This window comes from Papaver somniferum, unplaced genomic scaffold (genome assembly GCF_003573695.1).
Source record: "Papaver somniferum cultivar HN1 unplaced genomic scaffold, ASM357369v1 unplaced-scaffold_125, whole genome shotgun sequence".
In the NCBI taxonomy this organism is placed as follows: Eukaryota; Viridiplantae; Streptophyta; class Magnoliopsida; order Ranunculales; family Papaveraceae; genus Papaver; species Papaver somniferum.
In genome coordinates, this window is record NW_020621603.1 from 5326600 (window position 1) to 5349505 (window position 22906).

At 39.2% G+C, this 22906-nt stretch overlaps 1 protein-coding gene across 1 annotated transcript; it reads left to right on the plus strand.

The window, feature by feature from the left end:
* Positions 1-16407: 16407 nt before the first annotated feature.
* Positions 16408-20138, plus strand: LOC113331130 (probable WRKY transcription factor 72). Its single transcript, XM_026577889.1, has 4 exons — positions 16408-16635; positions 17583-18209; positions 18329-18442; positions 18927-20138. The coding sequence occupies exons 1-4, from the start codon at positions 16480-16482 to the stop codon at positions 19947-19949; spliced, it is 1920 nt and encodes a 639-aa protein (XP_026433674.1). The 5' UTR covers positions 16408-16479; the 3' UTR covers positions 19950-20138.
* The last annotated feature ends 2768 nt before the right edge of the window (positions 20139-22906 follow it).

The window sequence follows — 22906 nt, forward strand, 5'->3', positions numbered from 1 at the left end:
GGACGATTGTGAGGAAGCCTTTCAGAATATTAAATTACATCTTGTAAGTCTCCCAGTATTACAGAGACCCGAGCCCTCGGAGGTTCTTACCCTATACCTCGGAGCAACTTCATATGCTATCAGTGCAGTCTTAGTTAAGAATGAAGGAAACGAAGAGAAACCCGTTTACTTTATCAGCAAGACCTTGAGCCTGGTCGAGAAAAATTACACACAGATGGAGCAAATGATTCTGGCATTAGCGTTCGCCACCCTAAAGTTGAGGACATATTTTCAAGCCCACCGGATCCGCGTACTCACCAAATCGCCCATCGAAGCGGTACTAGACAATGCAGGCCGATCAGGAAGAATTTCTAAGTGGGGGCGCAAATTAAACAATTTAATGTTTTCTACGAGATGAGAACAACGGTGAAAGCACAAGTGGTGGCATATTTCCTGGCGGATTTTCCATTAAGTGACGAAGACGAGGTCGAAGATATCCCGGGAATGGAGGAAGATCGGGAGGATCCGACCGACCTACTGGAGGCGAGCAGCCCGACACGGTGAGAAGTATTCGTCGACGGAGCATCGAACAAAGATGGATCAGGCCTTGGGCTAGTCTTCACCACACCCAAAGAAATGAAGATAGACCATTCATTTCGATTGGAGTTCAAAGCAACGAACAATATTACGGAGTACGAGGCGGTGATCCATGCTCTAAGGATAATCGTCGAAATGGGACTACAGGATGTGAGACTGACTAGCGACTCGCAGCTGGAAATCCGACAAATTACTGGCAAATATGCTATCCATGACCCGATTCTGCAGAAGTACTGGGAACTCGCCCAATTCTATATCGGCCAGATCCCTAACATCAAATTCCGTCACATATGTAGAAAATACAACCGACATTCCGACTCTTTATCATACATAGCGTCTCAGTTAACGGATCATAATGTCGAAGGTATCCGAGTCGTGAGGCTCCTTACACCCTCAATACCAGAAGTACCAGAAATACGCATCGATATGGCAGTCAACACGGCCGATAGGTATCAGGAAGGAGATTGGAGAAAGCCGATCCATTTATACCTAGAAACAGGCGAGCTACCCAGAGGGCGACCAGAGATCAACAAAATCAAAAGTAAATCGGCTGCGTACGAGCTGAGGGACGGGATCCTGTACATAAAGTCTTACTTAGGACCATTACTAAGATGTTTGATCAAGAATGAAGGCCAATCAATCTTGAATGAACTACACTATGGAGTAGATGGAAAGGATAGCTCGGGTCGGAGTCTGTCGTCTAGGGAAAAAACGATGGGATATTTCTGGTCGTATATGAATAATGACGCAAAACAGATGGCACAACCTTGTGAGGAGTGCCAACGGTATGGCAAGAAGATATATGCACCGTCAGTAACCTTGAACTCATTAGTAAGCCCATGGCCCTTTGCCAAGTGGGGAATCGACATTGTGGGACCACTGTATGTGGGATCGGGGCAAAGAAAGTACTTAATCGTGGCTACGTACTACTTTACTAAATGGATGGAGGCAGCACCTTTGAAACATATCTGAAATATAGACGTCTTCAGATTCATTTGGGAACATATCATATGTCGTTTTGGAGTACCGGCATCTATTGTCTCGGACAATGGAAAACAACTTCAAGGAGAAAACATCGATCTGTTGTTCAACACCTACAACATTAGAAAAGTAAGGCCACCCCCATATATCCTCAGAGCAATGGGCAGGCTGAAATTACAAACAAAACAATCGCCGATAATTTAAAGAAAAAATTGGATGGGGAGTATGGTGAATGGCGTGAGGAACTTTACAATGCCTTATGGGCTTATAGAACAACTCGAAGGGAGGCAACTGGGCTATCACCTTTTATGCTCACTTATGGAACTGAAGCGATTCTACCAACAGAGGCGATGATACCGACCACGAGAACCGAAGCATGGAGGTGAAACATCTCGGCCGATCTTATTTTGGCCAAGCTCGACGACTTGGAAGAAACAAGAGAGATGGCGCTACAAGAAATGGAAAACTACCAAAGGTGATTACAACGGGAATACAATAAACGAGTTCGTCCAAAGTAATTCATACTGGGGCAATTAGAACTGAAGTATCTAGCCGATTGGGAGCGTGATAAAAAGGGCGGTAAATTGGCGGCAAAATGGGAGGACCATACACAATCGTGTCTAAAGCGGGCGAAGGCTCTTATCGATTACTAAAACCGGACGGAAAACCAGAGTTAAAACCGTGGAACGCCCAATATCTGAAGCTCTATCACCCGTCAGGGGTTCGAGGAAAATAGGTAAAGATACTTGTCATTCATTTCTTTAAAGCCACGAGGGGTAGGAAATATGACATGAGCGACTAATGGTCATTCGTACTCGGGGTAATGGCAGTGAGAAAGTGCCGAGGTGACTTACACTCGAATGGTCATTCGAACTCGGGGCAAAGCCAATATGGAAGTGCCGAGGTGACTTACACTCGAATGGTCATTCGTACTCGGGGCAGTGGCAGTGTGCAAGTGTCGAGGTAGCCTAAGGGTACTGGTGGTTGGAAACCAGCTACCAAAGGTTGTTAAGATACAGTTTCTTTTCAGCAAGGTAACCTACTTACATCTGAAAGGTTACCCCCATCGCAAGTGGTCGTGACCACTTTACCGAGTCGGTTGATCGATAACCACTCGGGATTATCGGTCCTAGTAACTAGGACGACCAATACCCTTCCACTGAATCTAAAAGATAGTGATGAGATACCTCGACCAGGACATGGTATCGGGCCTGATGACCCTCTTTTTTGAGTGTGTTCGACATAAAAGGTTTTAGATACTAACATGTGTAATACGGAATGCAGGTATGGAACGTAAACGACAAGATAACAATAACAAAGTCACACATCGTTAACTTAAACTTAAATAACAAAGAGTGTCAAAGAAAGAGCAACCAACCAACATGGCGACGCAACACCCCATTAATAAAATTTATCAAGAAAGGAGGCTTAAGTGTTTAAGCGAATTACAATCCAAGACAAGGGGAAAACTAGTGGCACAACACTACAAAATAACCATTCAATATCTGGGCGGAATAACACCAGCTCCTCCCCTCCTCAGAGCGACCTCTCGACGCTTCCGCTCGATGTATTCATTGATACCAGCAGTAATCACGTCTGCAAGCTCGTCTTGATGAGCAGTCCTCTCCTGAGAAATCTGTTGGGTAAGCTGCTGAGAAGCCGCATCGGCAGTGGTAAGCTTGGCCTGCATATCGCCCTCGACCTTCTTCAACCTATGGACCTCCTGCTCCAGATCCTTGACGCGACCCTGCTCGGCTGTAGCATAACACAAACAACTTATCAAACACGGAACTCAGCATCATACAAACACAAGGACAATAAGCTAGCCTAGTCCCGAAGTCACTCCGACATGATCTCTAGAGACCTGTAAGGATAGGCAATAGCGACTCTACAGATTTAGCTAACTCGTCCTCGACCTTGGAAAGCTTCATGGTTAATTCATTGTAGTACTGCTCGTTAAACTCGTTGGTGGGGAAATACTTCTTATGATCACTCCACTCGGCTCTCAAGCGGTTATGGGATACTTGTAGCATCGATAATTGGGATTGGGTCCATTCTAAGTCACTAGCCTGCTTATCAAATTCCTTAGTCCTCTCAAGAAGATCTCTATTTGACTGTTCAGCCACAGTTTTATCCCTCAAGATTCGTCGCCGATTCTCATGAAGATCTCGATTATGGAGCCTTAAAGAACGATTCTGACTTTCTAGATTATTGGCCAATAATGTTTTATCAGCAGCAAGTCTTTGAAAAGTGCCCAGGTGAGCTCGCAAGTTATCTATTTCCTAGGGCACATACTCAAACAGGCGATATCTATCCAACTCTTCTTGAAGGATTTGGATCTCAGCCTATTGACGGTCTATCTTCCCATTCTTGTTAGAAATTCGTTGCCGAAGATTCTCTACGAGATATTTCTAGATGTCCCACTTCCTCTTCATGAGCCTATACTCCGAAGCAGCATCTAGATCTAGACTATCTAACTCGGCTAGAAGAATAATACTCGACTCAAGATATTGGTACGAAGGACTCAATCAGTAACACAAGTGTCTAAGCATCATACCTTGGGCGTCAGCAAGTTTGATCTCCAGTTCACGACATCGATCCTTCTCCAACTGCAACTGAAGCTTGACGGACTCAAGCCGTCGGACCCCTTGTCGGCGAAGAGAAGCCTCCAATATCGCCCGATTCACGGCCTACAGAATCCATCTCAAGGCGAATCAGTAAGGGCCGATAACATCAAAAAGCACCAACAAATCACTCACCACAATGTCAAAGGTGGGCGCTATATCGTGATACTAGGGCACGACGGCAATCATCCGCTCATCAGTAAAAGAGCCAAATTCTACAGAATTTAGTGCGCCAAGCGAGTTACATACGGGGCCCGATATGGTGAATGACGTTTGGACGCCCGACATAGACCCAGTAGTAACCTGGGGCAATCTCTGCAATACTTCTGGCTCAACAGTAACCACCTGACTCAACACAGATGTTTCGAACAACGCTTGATTGCCAGAATGTAAACCGGACGTCACAACATCGACCTCCACATCTTTCTCGGTTTTCCTCTCGTGAAGAGAATCATCGTCGAAGATATCATCCTCATCGTCTTGGTCAGGAATATCGATCACAATATTTGAACCCGTCAGCGCCACACCTTTTGCAGCTACCTTATCCCGAGGAGGATTACGCCTCGGAACGTGTCCTTCACCACTTACAATTTCAAACAAAATATCATATTGATCCCTTGCCTACTCTCCCAAGAGATTAGGCAGGAAGGGCAGATGGCTAAAAGTCTTACCATCTTGAGCCGAGGACCCTCCGACATCTTCATCCTCGCGCCTAGGTAACTTCTGCACAAGGCTCAGCGTCAGAACACGTGAAGGAAAAAAAAGGGGGAAAGTACATGTACTTAGGATAAAAGCTGCATGTTTGTTACCTTCCCATGATCTTTCTCGACCCTTGTGCTAGCACTCCTTTTCTTGGAAATGAGAGCCGCCTTAGCAGGCTCTCACAGGGGCTTGACCTACGACGAGAAAATAATCAGCACCTCAAGTCGATACAGTGGAAATCAAAGAAAACTAAGAATGAACAACATACCTTATCATCATTAATCACCCAGAAAGGATACGGTTCAGCAGGAAATTCAGGAGGAGGAAAACTACCATGCAATATCTGGCCGCGTACGAGAAGAGGAACTTGGTCCCAGTAGGGGTCATTAGTGTGGCGAGCACGCTTGTTCGAACCTTTGCCAATAGGATCAGCATCTATCATTAACCTTGAAGCGCCTTCAGGAAGAGTCTTTTGGCGATGAGGACTAGCGGCAAAACCAGCAAGATCGCCATTGGTAGCGGTCCCGCTTCGATAGTTAACAACAAAGTTGGCAAAAGTGTACTCGGGAGCTTCAGACGGTTTTTAGGTTGACCACTCGGCCTCAGTACAACTACCTTCGCCTCCTTCTTCCATTCGTTCATCAACCGAAAAGTATTTCCATTCCACTGAGTCAAGGCCCGATACGGAAGGAGATGCGACAACACCTCATAGTAGAAGAGATCTTCAGGGTTGTATAGAGGAAAGCGAAGACCAAGCTCTAGTTGTCCTAGGGTAATTATAACCGACTCATGCAACTGATCATGCCTATCGACATCGGCCTTCTTCAACACACCAGTTTGGCCCGAGACTAGGGTTACCTCGTAGTCCTTAAGAGCAAACTCTTCCTTCAACTGATCAATAGATTCCTCATCAGTCAAATCTTTGGAGGTTCTCTTGTAATCCCTACATGAAAAAGAAGGAGAACCATCAGGGAAAATGGATTTTATAGCACGGTAATCGTGATGTGAGGGAATCTCAAGAAAAAATAAGGAATCAAGGGAAACATCATCGCTATCGGAAAAGGTATCACTCACGCACCTCTTTTTAGTCATCGATGGAGAAGAAGTAGTCATGGCGGAACCAGTTGAAGAATCCTGAAGACTGATATCAAACGAACGAAAAAAGAAGCAAAGAGGAAGGACCAACGGCGACTATCACAACCTTCACCAACGAAGAAAATTAAATCAAGGGATAAAGAAACAGAGGTCACCGGAATCAATGTCGGCAGTAAAGAAGCAGCGTATGAAGGAAAGAAGTTGGTTCCTAGACTCTTTGAAAATCGTAAATGCATGAAAGAGAAAGCAAATGGAGGTATTTATAGGGAGAGGAATCTCGACCGACAACGACGGTTACAGGTCATAAAGGGTGATAGTGGGGAACTGCATAGCGGAATTCACGACATGCCCAAGGACGTGGGAAGATGGAACGATTTTCTTCCCCTCGTGCCAAGCACACGAGCGGAAGAAGGGGCATAAATGTAGGTGTAAATAATCCACAGGGCTAGGTGGAAAGATCCTAGGCTAGGATGCACCAAAGAATGAAGAAAGGCGAAGCACATAATAGATCCAGGTGGCGTGAAGAATAAGGAGTCACGTGGGTCGGACGTGATGGCCCTACAGTTTTCGGATGTGACGTGACCCTTATCATCTGACAGGAGTAACGGACGAACAGGGAGTACCGGTCAAATAAAGGAAGCTGTTCAAAACCAAGGGGACGACAAAGAAGAAGGGCGATATCGTGTCTAATCAAGTATCAATGACTCGGGCGAAAGGCTTTCAAAGACCAAGATTCCATCGGCCACACCAGAAAGACGGGCGAGTAATTAAGATAGGTCCGATAGGGAGCAGCAGAGTTGATATATTGTGACCAACACTGTAATTTCGTTGTATCTCGACTATGGCCTATAAATATAAAGGTTTGTCGAGAGTGAAAGGTAGGTTGAAAAAGAGAGATAAGAAAGGCATTACACTTGAAATTGGAGAGATAGTTCATTTGAGAAAGAGAGAACACTTTGTAACCTAAAACGAGAAGTAATAACAATCATCCTTTCACCCCGTGGACGTAGGTAATCATGTCGAACCATGTATATCCTTGTGTTCATATTTGAGTATGCATCTCTATTTGTTTTAGTTTATCTTCTTCACCTTTGGATGTAGTTTGTGATTTTATGCAACAACAACAATCATGGGGTATAGAATAGTGGGTCGTCTTCAAAAAAGAAAGCAACAAAATTATGAGAATACAAAGAACTAGAAGTCCAGGATACGCCTTGACAAAGCCCTATATAGTACAATGATTTTCTCAGCTAATTAGAATGACTCTAGACTGACGGGGGATTTTATCGGAAAATCGCATGAGAGAACTGAACGCCTTTTTAAGAGAGCGATTCTAACAACGAGATTATAAATGGATTGAATTTTAAAAGTAAGTTTCATCGTTTAGAAAAAATTTCCGTGATCTTACTCGGCCAAGCTATTATTTTCGAAAAATTACTCATCTCACAATAAAATCTATAGTCAAGCTAATCTTTCTGATTAGTTACTATATTTTCCATCGGTATATATACTTGTATACTGATCCTATGTCTATTTATCTCATATGTTAGGGGACCTGTTTTACATAAAAAAAAATGGAAGAAAAAGAGACGATTGATCGTGGATTTCACCGCGGTCAAATAAAAATAAATGAAGATTTTTTTTTGATCGGTCAAGAGAGAATATATTAAAGGGCACACAAGACGCATACAACAAAAAATGAGGACAAAGCCCATATAAAACCAAAAATATCTAAGCAACAACAAAATCTAAACAAATTCAAAGAATACAAAGAGGACTAGCAGATAAAGGTACAACTTGTGGATCTGAATTACAAGGTGCAACTTGCAAACCAAAGAGAGAAAACGCTACCTTTTATCAAGTGGAGGATTCCTCAACATCCCCTATGGTTAAACCATCATGATTTTTCACATGATTGCTAAACATGTCTTGACGATGTACCTCCCAAGGGGGAAAGTCTTAACCCAGAAGAGAGCCATATTTCGTAAGCCTAGTTTTTGATATCTCATTATGAGCTCTAGATTTTGAGAAAGTTTTCTTAATTTTACTTAAAGAACCATTGGGAAACATACCTATAACTTTATATTTTAAATTTAACTTCTTACTCTTCACTAGAATTGGTTCCGACGAGGTCGGTTTTGATATGCTTATCTCTGAATCTTCTGAAACTGGTTGAGAAGTAGCAATCTCCTACTCTTCTTCGAAAGCTTAGAATCTATTATAATTTTCAAATCCAAGGGGAACAAACGGACCAGAAGATGAGGTGTTTGTCCCTTCCATAACCGGTTGAACAACCATTCCCATCTTAACTGAAAGAGATTCTTTGATTATCCTTGTTCTTTTTTTTTTCTTCTTCATAATCTCAACAGGAGCAGTAGTAACCTCAAAGTCTTTAGTCATCTCAATACTTCCCTTATTGTCCATAGACTTTTCACTACCCACTTGTGTTTCAGCATTCCCACTTGTTTCCTTATCCCCAACACCTTCGTTATCACCATTATTTACATTATGTATTCGCACCTTCTTAAGAAACTTGTTTGAAGGATCCATATGACACTTATCACTAGAATTCCCAAAAGTAGAGCAACACAAGCATCTTGGAGGCTTCCGAGGATAATCAACTAAGACTTCAAAATCTTTACCATCGAAGAATACTGGCATGGATTCCGGAAAATCACTACCCTAGCATAACTCATTCGTGTTCTAGCTAAAGTATGTTTATCAGTACACGAGGGAGTACCTACAACACTAGCAATCATACTAAGTCCCTTAGCATTCCATGAATGAATATGAACGTTTCTCAACTTCAACCAGATAGGTATTGTTTTCAGTTCTTAAATATTCAGTTCAATAAATATATTGTTGTCATTGGAGAATTAAGATAGTTTACCTGACACAGATGCATACCCCAATTCCGTGAGAAAGATTCTATATTCATCAAAATCAAAACTCAAATATGAACATTGATTCTTCGTGAAGAGTCATATGAAAATTCCCTTTAATATTCCAAGCCTAATCCATCACATTTTTAACTACGTTGAAGTCTAATGTACGACCAACAAAATACCCAACAAGAAATTTTTCGCAAACCCTAAGTTCATCTTTAATATCAGCAGAGCTGATAATAAACTTCTTCTTACCATTGATTGTTTGAGGCTTGTGGATCGGCAGTTTGCAAGCTGAAAAATCCTCATTGTAATTCTTATACGTATTTCAAGAATATTGATCTCCATTTGTCATCCCTAAGATTTTCAGAACAAGCCCCATGAGAGGACCCATTACCACCTGTTGCTGCATCAAAATACAATTTCGCAGCAACCCCGTTTGGAACTGATTTAAGGCTTTTCTTTTGACCATCACTAACGTCAATAAAAGCATTTAAGGGAGGAAAATCAGCTAACCCCAAACTTAAATTAACTTCATCCATGGATTATTTGAAGAAACAAGTCCCTAGATAAAACCAATTCCCTCCAAACTCAAACTAGAAAACCAAAAATCTACCTCATACTTGTAGGGAGCAAGAAGAGGAAGAAAAAACAAGAAAAATAAAGAGATTTGGTTGAAAAATGAGTTAGAAATCAAATAATTCTGCTAATCCAGGGCAAGAGTTTTCTCTCATGTCTTTTGTCTCTCCTCTCTCTTATTCAATGTATAAAATGATTGTAGATTAAAATCACCTATTATTATTGGTTGTGATAGACCCTCTATTTATTCATATCGATATTGTTTGTGAATGTTTTACATATTAATATCTTCAATAAACTCTTCTCATCAAATTGCTTAATAAAATATAGAAAAAAAAAAGAAAGAGAAAAAAGTCTTCTCAGACAATCTACACCAGTGGTATGGAAGAAACTAAACTAGCTAATAGCTATACTTAGCTTTATATTTAGGTTTAGCATGTCTACTGCCTTTCACAATGGGCATCGAGTATATATTTTTTTTGGGCCATATCTAAGAAGAATTGCCATTTCGGGCTATATCCAATTAGGAGTTTATTAATTAGGTTGTATCTCAAATAAAATCACACCATAGTAGGATCACTTTCAGCTCTATCATAATGCTATGATACTTCTCAAACCTAGCCTGAAGTGACGTTCCTTTTTAAGAAGAAGTGCAAAAAGTTTTTTTTTCTTTCTAGAAAGAGCCTAGCTAAATATGACAATTGTTATTATGAACGCCATATTTGACATCCATATATAACATAGGTGTTAAATTTAGTTTTAACAGCATTTGTGACAAGAAAAATTATATTATATGTTCATTTCCGATTAAGGAGAATTAGAGGTAAAGGAAGGAGATGTAGAGACAGGAAGGAGAATAATCTTATTAGCTAGAGGGATTAGCAGTTGTAATACATAGTTTCCATTATATATATACATATATATAAGGAGGAACTCTAGGTGACTAGATGGAGCGCACATTCATAGGTCGTAGGCCCTGTAACACCCCCCCTCCTTGTGCGGTTCAATAACAAAACTTTATACATAGTGCTTCACATATAGTGCTTTGAATATAGTTTGTCGTTCTCTCCTTGATGACTTTTGTCGAAATCAATTACCTCATTAAAACTTTTACAAGGAAAAACCCAGTGGGACAAAACCTTGGTACAACTCTTCACATGTAGTACTTAACATGTTGTCTCGTACTTTAAATGTAGTTCATCACATGAAATACGATCCTCAAAGATCGACGAGTCTAAGTTAATTGCCTCATTAAAACTTCGTCAGGAAAAACCTAGAGGGACAAAACCTGAACTAAAGGAAAAGAGTATAGTGAACATAGTTGGACTCCAATATGTTGCCTCATTAAAACCTTGACAAGGAAAACCCAGTGGGAGAAAACCTTGACGAAAGGAAAAGAGTAAAACGTGACAGATGCAAGTAAAGGTGATATGTTGCAGATGATCTTTTTGAGAAGTCGGTTCATGTTGAGAGAGATCAGGATTACGATCTAACAGAGCAGATTGATCCGTTGAAGTTGACTAGTTGTTTCACAACTCCTAGGCAGGAACTCCTCATGAGAAAGATAATAGTCTTAGTTGGGAAATTACTTCCCTGTGTTTTTTGATGTTCATTAAAAACTTTGCGGAGTAACAAAAACATGTGGGAAAAAGTAACCTCGATGAAGAAAAAAAGTCTAGCACACTATTAGATTCTCCCCCTGATGTCAGTCAGTTTTATTGGTCCAACCCAGTCATGGGAGTTAATCACACTTTACTTTGGTGACTTGAATGTTTATAAGACATTGTTATTGATTCTGGTAGTTTCGTTGCTTAACAGACTGTCGTGTTCATTTCTTTGATTCAGATACTTTCAGTAATATCAACGCAAATTTTATGTTTTCAATATTCAACATATTTGATGTTTTTTAGTGTTGTCTCATAGAAAAACCTTGTCGAGTAGCAAAAACCCGTGGAAAAAACTGTTCTCAATCGATGGGAAAAAGAATACAAAACAACTTCAATTTCGAAGTAAAATATGTCGGCATCATATCATTGGATCCTTCCCCTGATTACTTTCAGAGTTGTTCCAGAAAGTTCCTTAAGTGATGTACTTTTCGAAACTGAATACCGGTAATGACTTAGAAAATAGTCTCCATATCTCCCCCTGATTACTTTCGCTGGAGAAGAGATTATTGTTCCTTCATAATCAACAACCTTTAGATTGAAATTCTTTTAATATTCCTTTTTTTTTTATGTCTTTGTAGGGATAAAACATACTCATGTCAATGGTTGCTTTTAAGTATATGATTACGCTGTATTTTGTTAACAAGTTCACTGAGGATGTACAATTTGGTCGAGTACATTATGCTAAGTACAATAATGCGTCTATTGTACTTAGATATGGGAAATTCATCTCCCGACACATCTTCGTCATATTCCTTTAGACTAATTGGTTATTTACTTACATTTGAACCTCGACTAACTATGGGAATGCTAGCAGGATGCATGTCCTTGTTAAATTTCCTGACAACGTTAGACCTATACAAACCGGTGGAATAATATACCACAAGTTCAATTTTGATCAAGCTTTCCCCGAATTTCTCATCTCAAATTTGGATTTAGAGTAGCTTGTAGGATGTTTTATTACATCAAGAGCACCCATCATGTCTGTACCATCTACATAGGTATATACAATTCCAAATCAGAAACTGGTTGTGATAGATGTCGTAACTTCACTTTCTATTAGCTCATTTGTCTCGTACACTCAAATGAAGGGATGCCCATTTTAGTACTTTTAAAACGAACACCGTGTCACAACCAATGTGCTTTATGGTTATGTCAAAGCCTTTATGAGTCAATCCCAATTATTGCATTGTTAGGGTTAATAGGGATTAAATAATCCAAGCACTAGCGATTTACAATTCACTAGATTGACTCATCATCATTATTATTATTTTTCTAATAATATGCTTCCTTTCACATTCATTAGAAACAATTTATTTAATGCAATCAACTCCATTCTTACTGTTAGTTTCCAAAAGGTAGGTAATAGTTCACGCATGAACACCCTTTGAACTTAACAAGGTGTGATAATCCCTTAGTACGTACTGAGCTTATGCGACTTTTAGTCTTTGTTCTATCTCGGCAACAAATTTTGAGCAGTGCTTCGCTCGATGATCCAATCATCGTTGTCATATTATAAAAATAGTTCAACAACTAGTGTATATTCCTTAAATTAGTGGAACAAAAAACACTATCAGTTAGACATTGAACCTTGAGAGATTTAATAAGTGGCGTGGCCTTATTACGTAACAAAAGTGGGATTCAACTCAAGTACTTTAGAGTGAATATATGTTACCTTTCAGGGGGGATGATATATTTTTCATCTAGATATATCTCAAGTGCTTTAGAGAATTTATGTCTTGTGGGAATGATGTACGTTTCATTCCATAAACACAGACATTAGATGTATTTCAATTAAATAGTCAATTGGCCAGACAAATTAAAGTTCTTCCTGTCATTAAATTTGATGTCTTAAGCATGATCTCCTCAAGAAATTGGTTGCCACTATGATACAAACATTACGTTTCATATAACAACACCTATAACCAGGTGCATTTCCAACTCTTTTATTTATGATGAGAGCTAAAATTACATTTTAGCTAATCCCATGTTCGGTTGATACTTGTGTGTTGGTGTTATTACTACCGAAGACAAAAGTACATATTTGTCTGATGATACATATGTTCCTCCACACATATTTCAGTATGCCAACAAGCGTATGAATCTGTACACGTCTGACCCTTATTCAGGGTTTTTTCCGTTTTCAACTTTGCTGCATTTAGCTTAATTTGAGAAATGTCTTTATCTCTACAGGCCAAGAGAATCTCACTACACATGTCAACCACTTACTTTAGGTTGAATAGATTACTAAAGATAGTTCTCTTGTTGTCATACTTCAACATATACTGGTTCGTTAGTATCATGGATGAAGTGGAGATTCAATTAGTGGTTCGCTAGATCCCCAAATCCCTAATTACATATGATTTATTAAAATATCTCCTGAATATTGCACGAAAATATCAAACTATTATGAACACAAAATTCCGATAACTCACTCTAATCTTCAAAAATTAATCTACCATGATTTCATTAAATGAAACGAAAGAAGAAATAAATTGATGTATCAGATTCAATTAGTGGTGCAGCTTCTTTCACCATTTTTATTGAAGACCAAAGAGGAGGAAAAATTGGCCATAGCTAGGGTTGAGTTCGTGCTGATAACATAATTAAGAAGAATTAGAGGTAAAGAAAGGAGATGTAGAGACAAGAAGGAGAATAATATTATTAGAGAGATTAGTGTTTGTAATACAATAGTTTCCATTATACAAAATAAATAAAGGGAAAACTCTAGGTAACTAGATGGATCACACATCCATGGATCATAGGCCCTGTAACAATTGGGAATTATTATACGTCCTTTTCTTACGGCAAAGTTATGATATAAGAACACTCAGTAAAAGAGTTTAATCAAATAGACAAAATTAAATGTTATTATGAAAAAAGAACACTCGACCATTCACAAAAACTCATCGGTGTACTCATTCATATCAACCGTTTGGGAAAATTCATTCACATCAATCATTTGGAAGAAAAAAAGATCCAGAAATGAACTTGTCTTCAACCAATCCCAATCTCACAAAGAAAACATCCTGAGGACACCTCTAACACAACAACAAGAATTTGAATGTGCAAGAAAAATCTCCCCACCGGTGCCACCTGGAGATCCAACTCCAAGGATTGCAACAACCTTCACAAGAACGATTACAATCATTCAAGTTGGATGGTCTATTCCAGATTCGGGTTGGATAGAAATAAATACAGATAGGGCTGCTAGAGGCCATCAAGGTATGGAAGGAGCGGAATTCATTTGCAGGGACTCGAATGCAGAAACCATTATGGCTCTTGCACAACCTCTAGGTTTAACTACTGTGCTTACGGCAGAGACATGGGCAACCGTAATATCAACCAAAATAGCGATGGAAAGACAATGGCCAAAAGTGATAATTGAAACGGACTCTGAGGATCTCGTGCGCTTTATCAGAACATCAACGGAAGCTCCTTGGTATATATCACAAATGATTGCAGAAATCAAACAAAGAATGCGCCACATACCTTCCTGCGACAATCAACACAATTATAGAGAAGGCAACCAAGCAGCTGATGGTATAGCAAACTTTGCAACAGATAGAAGCGAAGAAGGAAATTATTCGACAACGATATGGGATCAAACAAACCCGCCTTTTCTTAAACAAATTCTCTTAAGTAACTCTATGGAAATTACTTTCTCCGTGTAATCTCTATTTAGTTTCTGTTTTAATATATACATGCTTCAAAAAAAAAATCAGCATCTTAGTGTGTTACAGTAATTCAAATGACACGGAAATATCGAGTTCTCTTGGTTTAAAAGAAGAAGAAGCTAGAGCTACAAACCAAGAGCAAGCTTTTACCAATATTATTCTAATTTTGATTCTTTATTTTTAATAGTTTTTCACGAATACTCAAAAAAAAAAAAAAAAAAAATAAAAACATTAACGACCCCACGTCAAGACCACGCAGGACCCACAGCTTATACAAGAGTTAAGTGGACTTCCATTATTTTAAACATACCAAGTCTTTCGAAGCAACCAAGAGAAAGAAAATTAACTACAAACAAAAATAGAAAATGAAGAAGAGGAATGGATTGCCGTTTTCTTTGTCTTTGAGGAGTGGGTCCCAAAATTTAGTGGTCTGGATCTCCACATGCATTTCATGTCTACGTAGTAGAGTTTGCCCACTCCTTCCAACAACAAGAATCTATATATGTTTATCCATAACCATTTGGTTGTTCACAGAAAAAACTTCGAAACAAGGGGTTTGACCGGAATCTGATAAAGAGCTGCCACGCGTTAACGAAGAAAATCTTCACCGCCGTCGGCGGTCGTGTTCATAGACTATATTATCAAAGCGGAAATAAACATAAAATTGGTTAAAAAGACCAAAATCAACAATTCTTGGATGAAATGGACAGTTAGATTTTGATACTGTTTAAATGGACAAAAATGTAAAAATAGGCAGGATATAACCAGTTTCATCGTGCCCATTTTCAAATATTTTTTTTTATTTTTAATTTACAGGATGTATCCAGTTTCATCCTTGCTATTTTTAAATTTAAGCTCTTTCTATTTTTTTTTGGTCATTTCACCCAAACTATTTTTTACTCTTCCATTTGAACCGTGATTTAAAAATATTTGAACAAATTACCCATTTTCCGGGGAATAAAACGGTACATAATCGTTTCGGCTACGATGTGGTCGGGTCACATACATTTTGTATGTGGCCCCTCTTTATTTTCTGACACCTGTTTAACTATAAAACCTACCCCTCTAAATTCCCGTAACTGCTCCACTTTTTGAGAAAAAATAGAAGTTGGAAACAGAAAAAGGATAAACAGTTAGGTAATAAAACAATTTTTTAAATTTTTTCCTACTTTATCAGACGTGTCATCATTTAAAGAGGGGCCACATACTTGAAATATGTGGCCCGACCACATCGTAGCCGCACCGGTACATACTTCATCTTAAATGTCAACTAGTTACACAGAGAGAATTATTAAGGTTCCGTTTCCGACAAATGCGCCTTTGAACCCTCTCTCCATCTCTTTCCCGGTTGTTGTTTTCTTACTGCATGGAAGTAAACATGGATCGTTGAAGTTGAATATTTCTGAATTTCTGATATATTTTTTCCCAACTATTTGGTGGTGGTATATTAATATAATTTCAAGAAATTTGAATAATTTCCTGCAGTACGTATTATTGACATTTTATTAATCATATAGACCCACCGGGGGTAATTTAATTTGAAAATATAGCCAAATGATGAAAAAATATAAAGTCAAAAACGGCTGGATGATGGATGATCAAAATTCATTCAATATAAGAACATGTTAGAGATAACATTTCTTTGATCATTTTTGAGAAAATTTTGAGAGAGAATTTTGAAATAAAAATCTTGTATATGGGAGATACTGTTATGGAGCTAAGAAGCAGTGCCACTAATGTAGTAAACGAAGATCATCAAGGGAATAAACAACAGATGGGTGCTACGGATGAATCACCTAGTTGTACTGTAGAAATTGATCAAAAAGAGGAAGATCATAATATTGAAATCAAGGTACGACCTGTATACAGTATATATTCAACATCGATTTCTTTCTAAGTGTACTTCATTCTTAACTAATTTTTGCGTACATATACGAAAAAATGAATCTGATAATATAGAATATGATTTATCTTATTTGTTTAGCTAGGTTTTCTATATATACATATATGGATAAGATCTTCTATACGTTTCACGTAAATAATATTAGAGCTGGACCAGCTGGTAATTTGATGATCTTTAGTTTCAAAAATAAAACAAAATGATCATATATATAATATAACTATTTTTACTAATTTTTCGTTTTTTTTCCCTTCTGGTTCCTTTTTTTTTGTTCTTTTTCCTTCTTGTTCTTAAAGTTGGAATTTGGAAATAACCTATGATAATTGTTCTTCGTGAAATTATTAGAAGCTATAGCCTATAACGATTTTGTTTTAGGCTCCCGACCAAAATAATCCTGACCTAATTAGGGATGAACAGGTGATTAATATACTATATACCCACAACTAATTACAGTATATAGTTTGTTTTCTGTTGTTGTTTGTACTAAAGTTTCTTTTTACCAAGAAACTGTAAAACTGAATTATTTGGGGGTAAAAAATCTATTATGTTTTTTCAATTATGAAAACGCCTTTTCAATGGTTTTGTACTTACTTGGACGGATTTGTGGATGATCATGAAGGTCCATGGCCTAGGTTTGAGACCTTCATTTCACACTAATTAGGGGAGTTCGCCTAATTAAGATCTTCCGAATGAGGAAGAGTTTACCTCAATCCTGCGGTTTTTGCCTATATATAAATGGATCAAACCAAATGGTGCACATGCATGAGTTGATTTCTCAATAGTTGACATCTCATGATTAAACCCTTAATTATCCAAAAATAACTGAGATAATTGACTTTAGTCTATATATGGCTATTGTTTCCAAATATTTATGTACTTATATGTTGTTGGTTTTTTAGGACCGCCAAGAGCTTGAGTCCACCAAAGTTGAAATGAGTGAGGTGAGAAAAGAAAACGAAAGATTAAAGTTGGTTCTAGCTCGAATTCTAGAGGATTATCAATCTCTGCAAAAGCATTTGGTTGAAGTTGTTCAGCGCGGTGAACAAACTCAAACAAATACTGGTGCTACTCTACAAACATTTCCTTTCCGCCAAACATTGCCGATAATACAAGCACAAGAAGAATCTGAACTTGTTTCTCTTAGTCTAGGAAGAACTACTTCATCATCAAGTGACAAATTTAGCAACTACTTGAGCAAGTTTCATAAAGAAGAGACCGACGAAGACAAACTTAGTAAAGAAGGCAATTTATCTCTTGGTTTAGACTGCAAATACGAAGTAATCTCTAAGCCCGATAGTAGTAACAGTACATCTGTAGATCCAGTAATGATATACCCGAGCCCCGAGAATAGCTTCGACAATGATGATCCAAAGGAAGATGCGGGAGAAAAATGGCAAACGACTAATAATGCAACTAGTAATGGAAAGGCGGTTATTAGAAGCCGTGATGACGAAGTTTCACAACAACAACAAAACCCTGTAAAGAAACCAAGAGTTTCTGTTAGAACAAGATGCGAAACCCCGACGGTTAGTCTTCATCAGTTCTCTGCTCCCTTATATATACATGCATGCATTACACTGTACACGTGAAGTTGCATGGTTGTCCAAAAGTTAATTAAACCCAAGCTTTATATATCTATGCACAGATGAATGATGGATGCCAATGGAGGAAATACGGTCAGAAAATCTCTAAGGGAAATCCATGTCCACGGGAATATTATCGTTGCACCGTTGCTGCTGGATGCCCGGTACGAAAACAGGTATACATACTTTTTCTCTTTCGTTTTGTAAATGCGATTTCAATTTAGTTAGATCGCCCCCTCACGTGTAAGGCCAGTAACTCGGCCTAACACGTGGATCTACGTACGTAATGATCAAAGTCGAGTTATGGGTGCACAAGTGACAAATTCGATCCCAGAATAAATAATGGCCAAAATTAGGCTTACACCCACATACGGGCATGGCTCTCATACCATGTTAAAGTTTGATGGCATCCAACTCGAAACTAATTGGCAATGCGCGAAGCGGCCTTCCATATTATATTTAATTATTGTTAAACAAGTAAGGTGGGGCTATTATCCTTCCACATATACATAAACCACTAATTAGATGATGGGATATGAAAAGATGGTACCATGCACGCACTTAGCGTTAGCCTCTGCATGCTTGAAGGATATACTACTACAATACTACTTGTGTTTTTCATAAATTTCTCACAATATGTTTTCTGTTTTCCAAATTTAGGTGCAAAGATGTGCTGAAGATAAGTCAATACCAATCACAACTTACGAAGGAAACCATAGCCACCCCCTTTCGGTTTCAGCTTCAGCCATGGCTTCCACCACTTCTGTTGCAGCTTCCATGCTTATGTCAGGTTCTTCGAACTCTAGACTAGCCTTAGCAAGTGGCAGTAGTGGATATACTACAACTTCAGCCAATCTCCATGGATTGAACTTTAGTAATCTATCCTCATCATCAGCAACAGGATCTAAACAAATATTTTATATACCAAATTCATCAGTTTCTTCAGCTTCATCATCAAACCCTACAATCACTCTTGATCTTACAACACCCTCATCTTCTTCTTTATCATCTCTTTCTCATCTAAACAGACCATCTCCCAACAACAACTATCCTCCATCAACACATAAATATTCTTCAACAAGTTTCAATTTTTCATCACCATCGTTCGATCAATCAAAAAGTTTTACCACTTTACCAACAAGCTGGAGTAACGGGTATTTAAGATATGGATCAAATCATCAACCCTACAAATTACAAAACCAAACTGGATCCTTAAACTTCTCATCATCAAGACACACCCAAGATCATCAAATTTATCAACAATATCCATCACTGAATAAGAACAGTATTAGTACCAACCCTTCTATTGCTCAACAGTCTTTAACAGAGGATACTATTGCAGCTGCTGCGAAAGCATTAACCTCAGATCCGGTTTTCCAGTCTGCATTAGCATCTGCTGTTACATCTATTGTTGGAGCTGGTGGTAGTGGTAAATGGCCATGCACGGATCATCAATTTCCTATCATTTCTACTCGTCCGACAATGTTGAACGGAAATGGATGCGGATCAAGTTACATGAATGTATCGTCTATGTCAGCTTTGGCATCAACATCTTCTTCAAGTAATCAACAAGGCATGTCAATGTTTCTGCAATCCTCAGCTGCATTACCATTTTCTTCTGGCACTAAGAGTACAACATCTGGTTCTCCTAGTATGGATGATAGTATTAGAGATCATAGTTAGATATGGATTCTTTGTGTAAAGGTAGATTACAACAGATTTCTTATTTGGGAAGGATTATGAAAAGGTTGATTTTATGGTTTCATTAATTTTTATTCAGGTGTTATTGGACGCCTTCAATTTAGGTGTAAACTAGTTCTTAACGGGTGCCATGCACAGGAAGATTGTATAGACGATTGTGCATAAAAATGTAATGAGTATTATTCCTTCTATTGGTTGAAATTTTAAAGCTTAAATCTGTGTGTTTATGGGTAAAAACTGTTTCTACTGGTTTTGGTAAATTTGGGTGTGTGGATGAGAAACAAGTCTAAACCTAAAACAAATGCACTGCACGGGAGTAAATTAGATTCGAGAGATCAATCTGTACAATCCTGGCCTAAACCAAGAAATGGCCGTTGCAGTCTTGCTTCGGTCACAAAGTGAAGGAGAAGGGTTGGTATTAGGGAGGGAAGCGAAGAAGGTGTCGAGAACAAAATGGTTAATTCTGAAGGTGTGGTTATTTTGTGACTTGTATCAGAATTTGGAACTGGCTTGTGGAATGAAAGATATCAGTTCTTTGGTGTTTTTCTGGATACTGTGTTGTTGTTCTAACCAAAACTTCTCGTTTGGTCGAAAATAGGTAAGACCTATTTATACAAGTCATATCGAACGTAGAAAGTACGAGTGATGGGGAAGTGAGGTTATGTGTAACTGTCAGAAACCACATTTCCACTATGGAGGAAACTGGTTAGTTTACACCCACTACTTCTTGCCGCCACTAACTTCCCTGCCTTCTGACACTTTCTTATAATGGGTGTGTTGCACGCCGCACGTTGTAAACCGCCAGACCAATACCCTGATGAGCATCCCCAGTTTGTGACATGTTTGATGTCTCGAGTGTTTTCATGAAAAACATGTAGCAGGTTGCTATGTGTGGCAAGTCAAAGTCATGAGACTTGCCACAGGAGAATAACACGTGATGTTATTTAGCTTGTCTTAGTTGGTCGCCCAAAACTTTCCACAGGCCTGTCAATTCTGTGGCGAATTGGGACGGCTAAGATCGTAACTCATGAGAAAGGGTGGCCATTGATTATGACCACATTTTGTTGGCGCCTGATGGTAGCACAATGGCGTCATTGACACATGCCAATGGTGTAATGGCATATAGAGGCATGCCAGTGGCATAGTGGCGCCTGGCATAGCCGTGGCAGCTATTTCGGCATATTTGTATTAGACCCAAATATGGCTATGGCAACATTGGCCATGTTTCTATATCAAACTTAAGGCCTTAGGAGAATTACTTGACCTAGTTGGCGTGGAAACTTTAGCTAAATTAGGGTTTGGCATATCGAAACCCTAATTAACGTGGCATGTCTGCAGCACGGTGGCGCTTTATGCAATTGGTGCCATGGCCACATTGAAGGAATTATGGCAGGCCATAATATGGGAATAACCACAGGCGCAAGGATGGCCACGGGTGAAGAATCGCGCCATTTTTAAGGTTTGTCGGGTCCCACATGGCTCGTGGCATGTTGTAGGGCCAAAGTGGCGTAATTGGGCCACGACTGGAAATTAGGGTTTCGAATAATGCCACTAAGGCAAGCCGTGTTTGGAATACCCTAATTGGAATATGTTATGGCGTTTATCCACGAACAATAATTGGGTTAGCACGTTGGCGCGCTATTTATGGCATGTTGACACGATCGACATGCTACTACGGCAAAGTGGCATGTTTGGCATGTTCGGCATGCTACTGCGGCAAGTGGCACGTTTGGAATGTTTGGCATGCCAAGTAGCGTATTGGCGCGGTATGGCATGTTCGGCATGCCACTAGCATGCCGGCATGGAAGGGCACGTTTGGCATGCCAATTAGCATGTTGGCCGGCTTTTGGAAAGCCAATTGGCTTTGTGACCATCTGGCGCCATTTGCCTTTTTCAACACTGTGACAGGTTTAGAGCGACCTGATTGGTCATTAAAAAGAGGGGCCAGCCAAGCATGGGCGTGGCCACACTTCCGGTGTGCATGTGGCGGATTTAAAACGACCTGATTGGTCGATGGGAAATAGGGCCGGCAAGTATGGGCCCAGCCACAACTCATGTGTGTGTGGCGGGTTTAAGGCGACCTAATTGGCCAACAGGAAATAGGGGCCGGTTCGAGCAGCATGGGGTGTGGCCACTTGCAAGTGGCGCCGACTGGTCTATGGCATGGCCACACCTCCCTTTGTTACTGCTCCTGTTCCGCGGCTCCTTTTATTCCTTGTTTTCTGATTGTGGCTAGGATTTTGCACCTACTAATCCATGGCGGGTTGATTGTGAATAAAGACCATGAATTCCATGAATTTGGTTTTAAATGATGTTATGCATACTTGGTATGTGTACCATGAATTCCAAACATCCCGAACAAATGTTTTCAAACCCAAACATTTAAGAACCTTAAACACAGATCAAGTTACGTAAAAATGAACGATAATCAAGGTATATGGATCATTATAAGTACTCAAACAAGTAATAAAAACATAAAACTTTCTCAAGTTTATAGACATACCTTTTTAGAAAAGTCCAATTGAATTCTACATCCTTATCAAATATAATCTGTGCGCCCCAGTTGTTGTGCTTCCCTCACCGTATACATAGCAGGGCATTTCTTGGTGAGGATGCACTTTCAACACAAACAAGTTGTGTTGAGGTGAACAATGTCTTGCTCACCATGGCACCAAGAAAGAGTTTCTTTCCAACAACTTTTAAATCTTATAGTGTTGAGAAACACTCAAGGAACTGTTTTTATAAGTCTGTCAAAGAACTTCTAGAGAACCCAAAAAGATTTGTGTTTCTGATTTCTTGTTTTCCAACTTATAAAAAACAGTTTCTGCAGATAGTTTTTAGTAATGCGAAGGAAAACTCTTTGGATAAAAAGAGACGTCCTAGATTCTTCATAAAAGAAGACAATACTACTATCTTGATAGGAAGTATCAGGAATTGAG

Coding starts and splice junctions, on each gene's coding strand:
- LOC113331130 (XM_026577889.1), top strand. CDS start 16,480: ATGGGAGATACTGTTATGGAGCTAAGAAGCAGTGCCACTAATGTAGTA. Junction 16,636..17,582: donor ATCATAATATTGAAATCAAG/GTACGACCTGTA, acceptor TTGGTTTTTTAG/GACCGCCAAGAGCTTGAGTC. Junction 18,210..18,328: donor CAAGATGCGAAACCCCGACG/GTTAGTCTTCAT, acceptor ATCTATGCACAG/ATGAATGATGGATGCCAATG.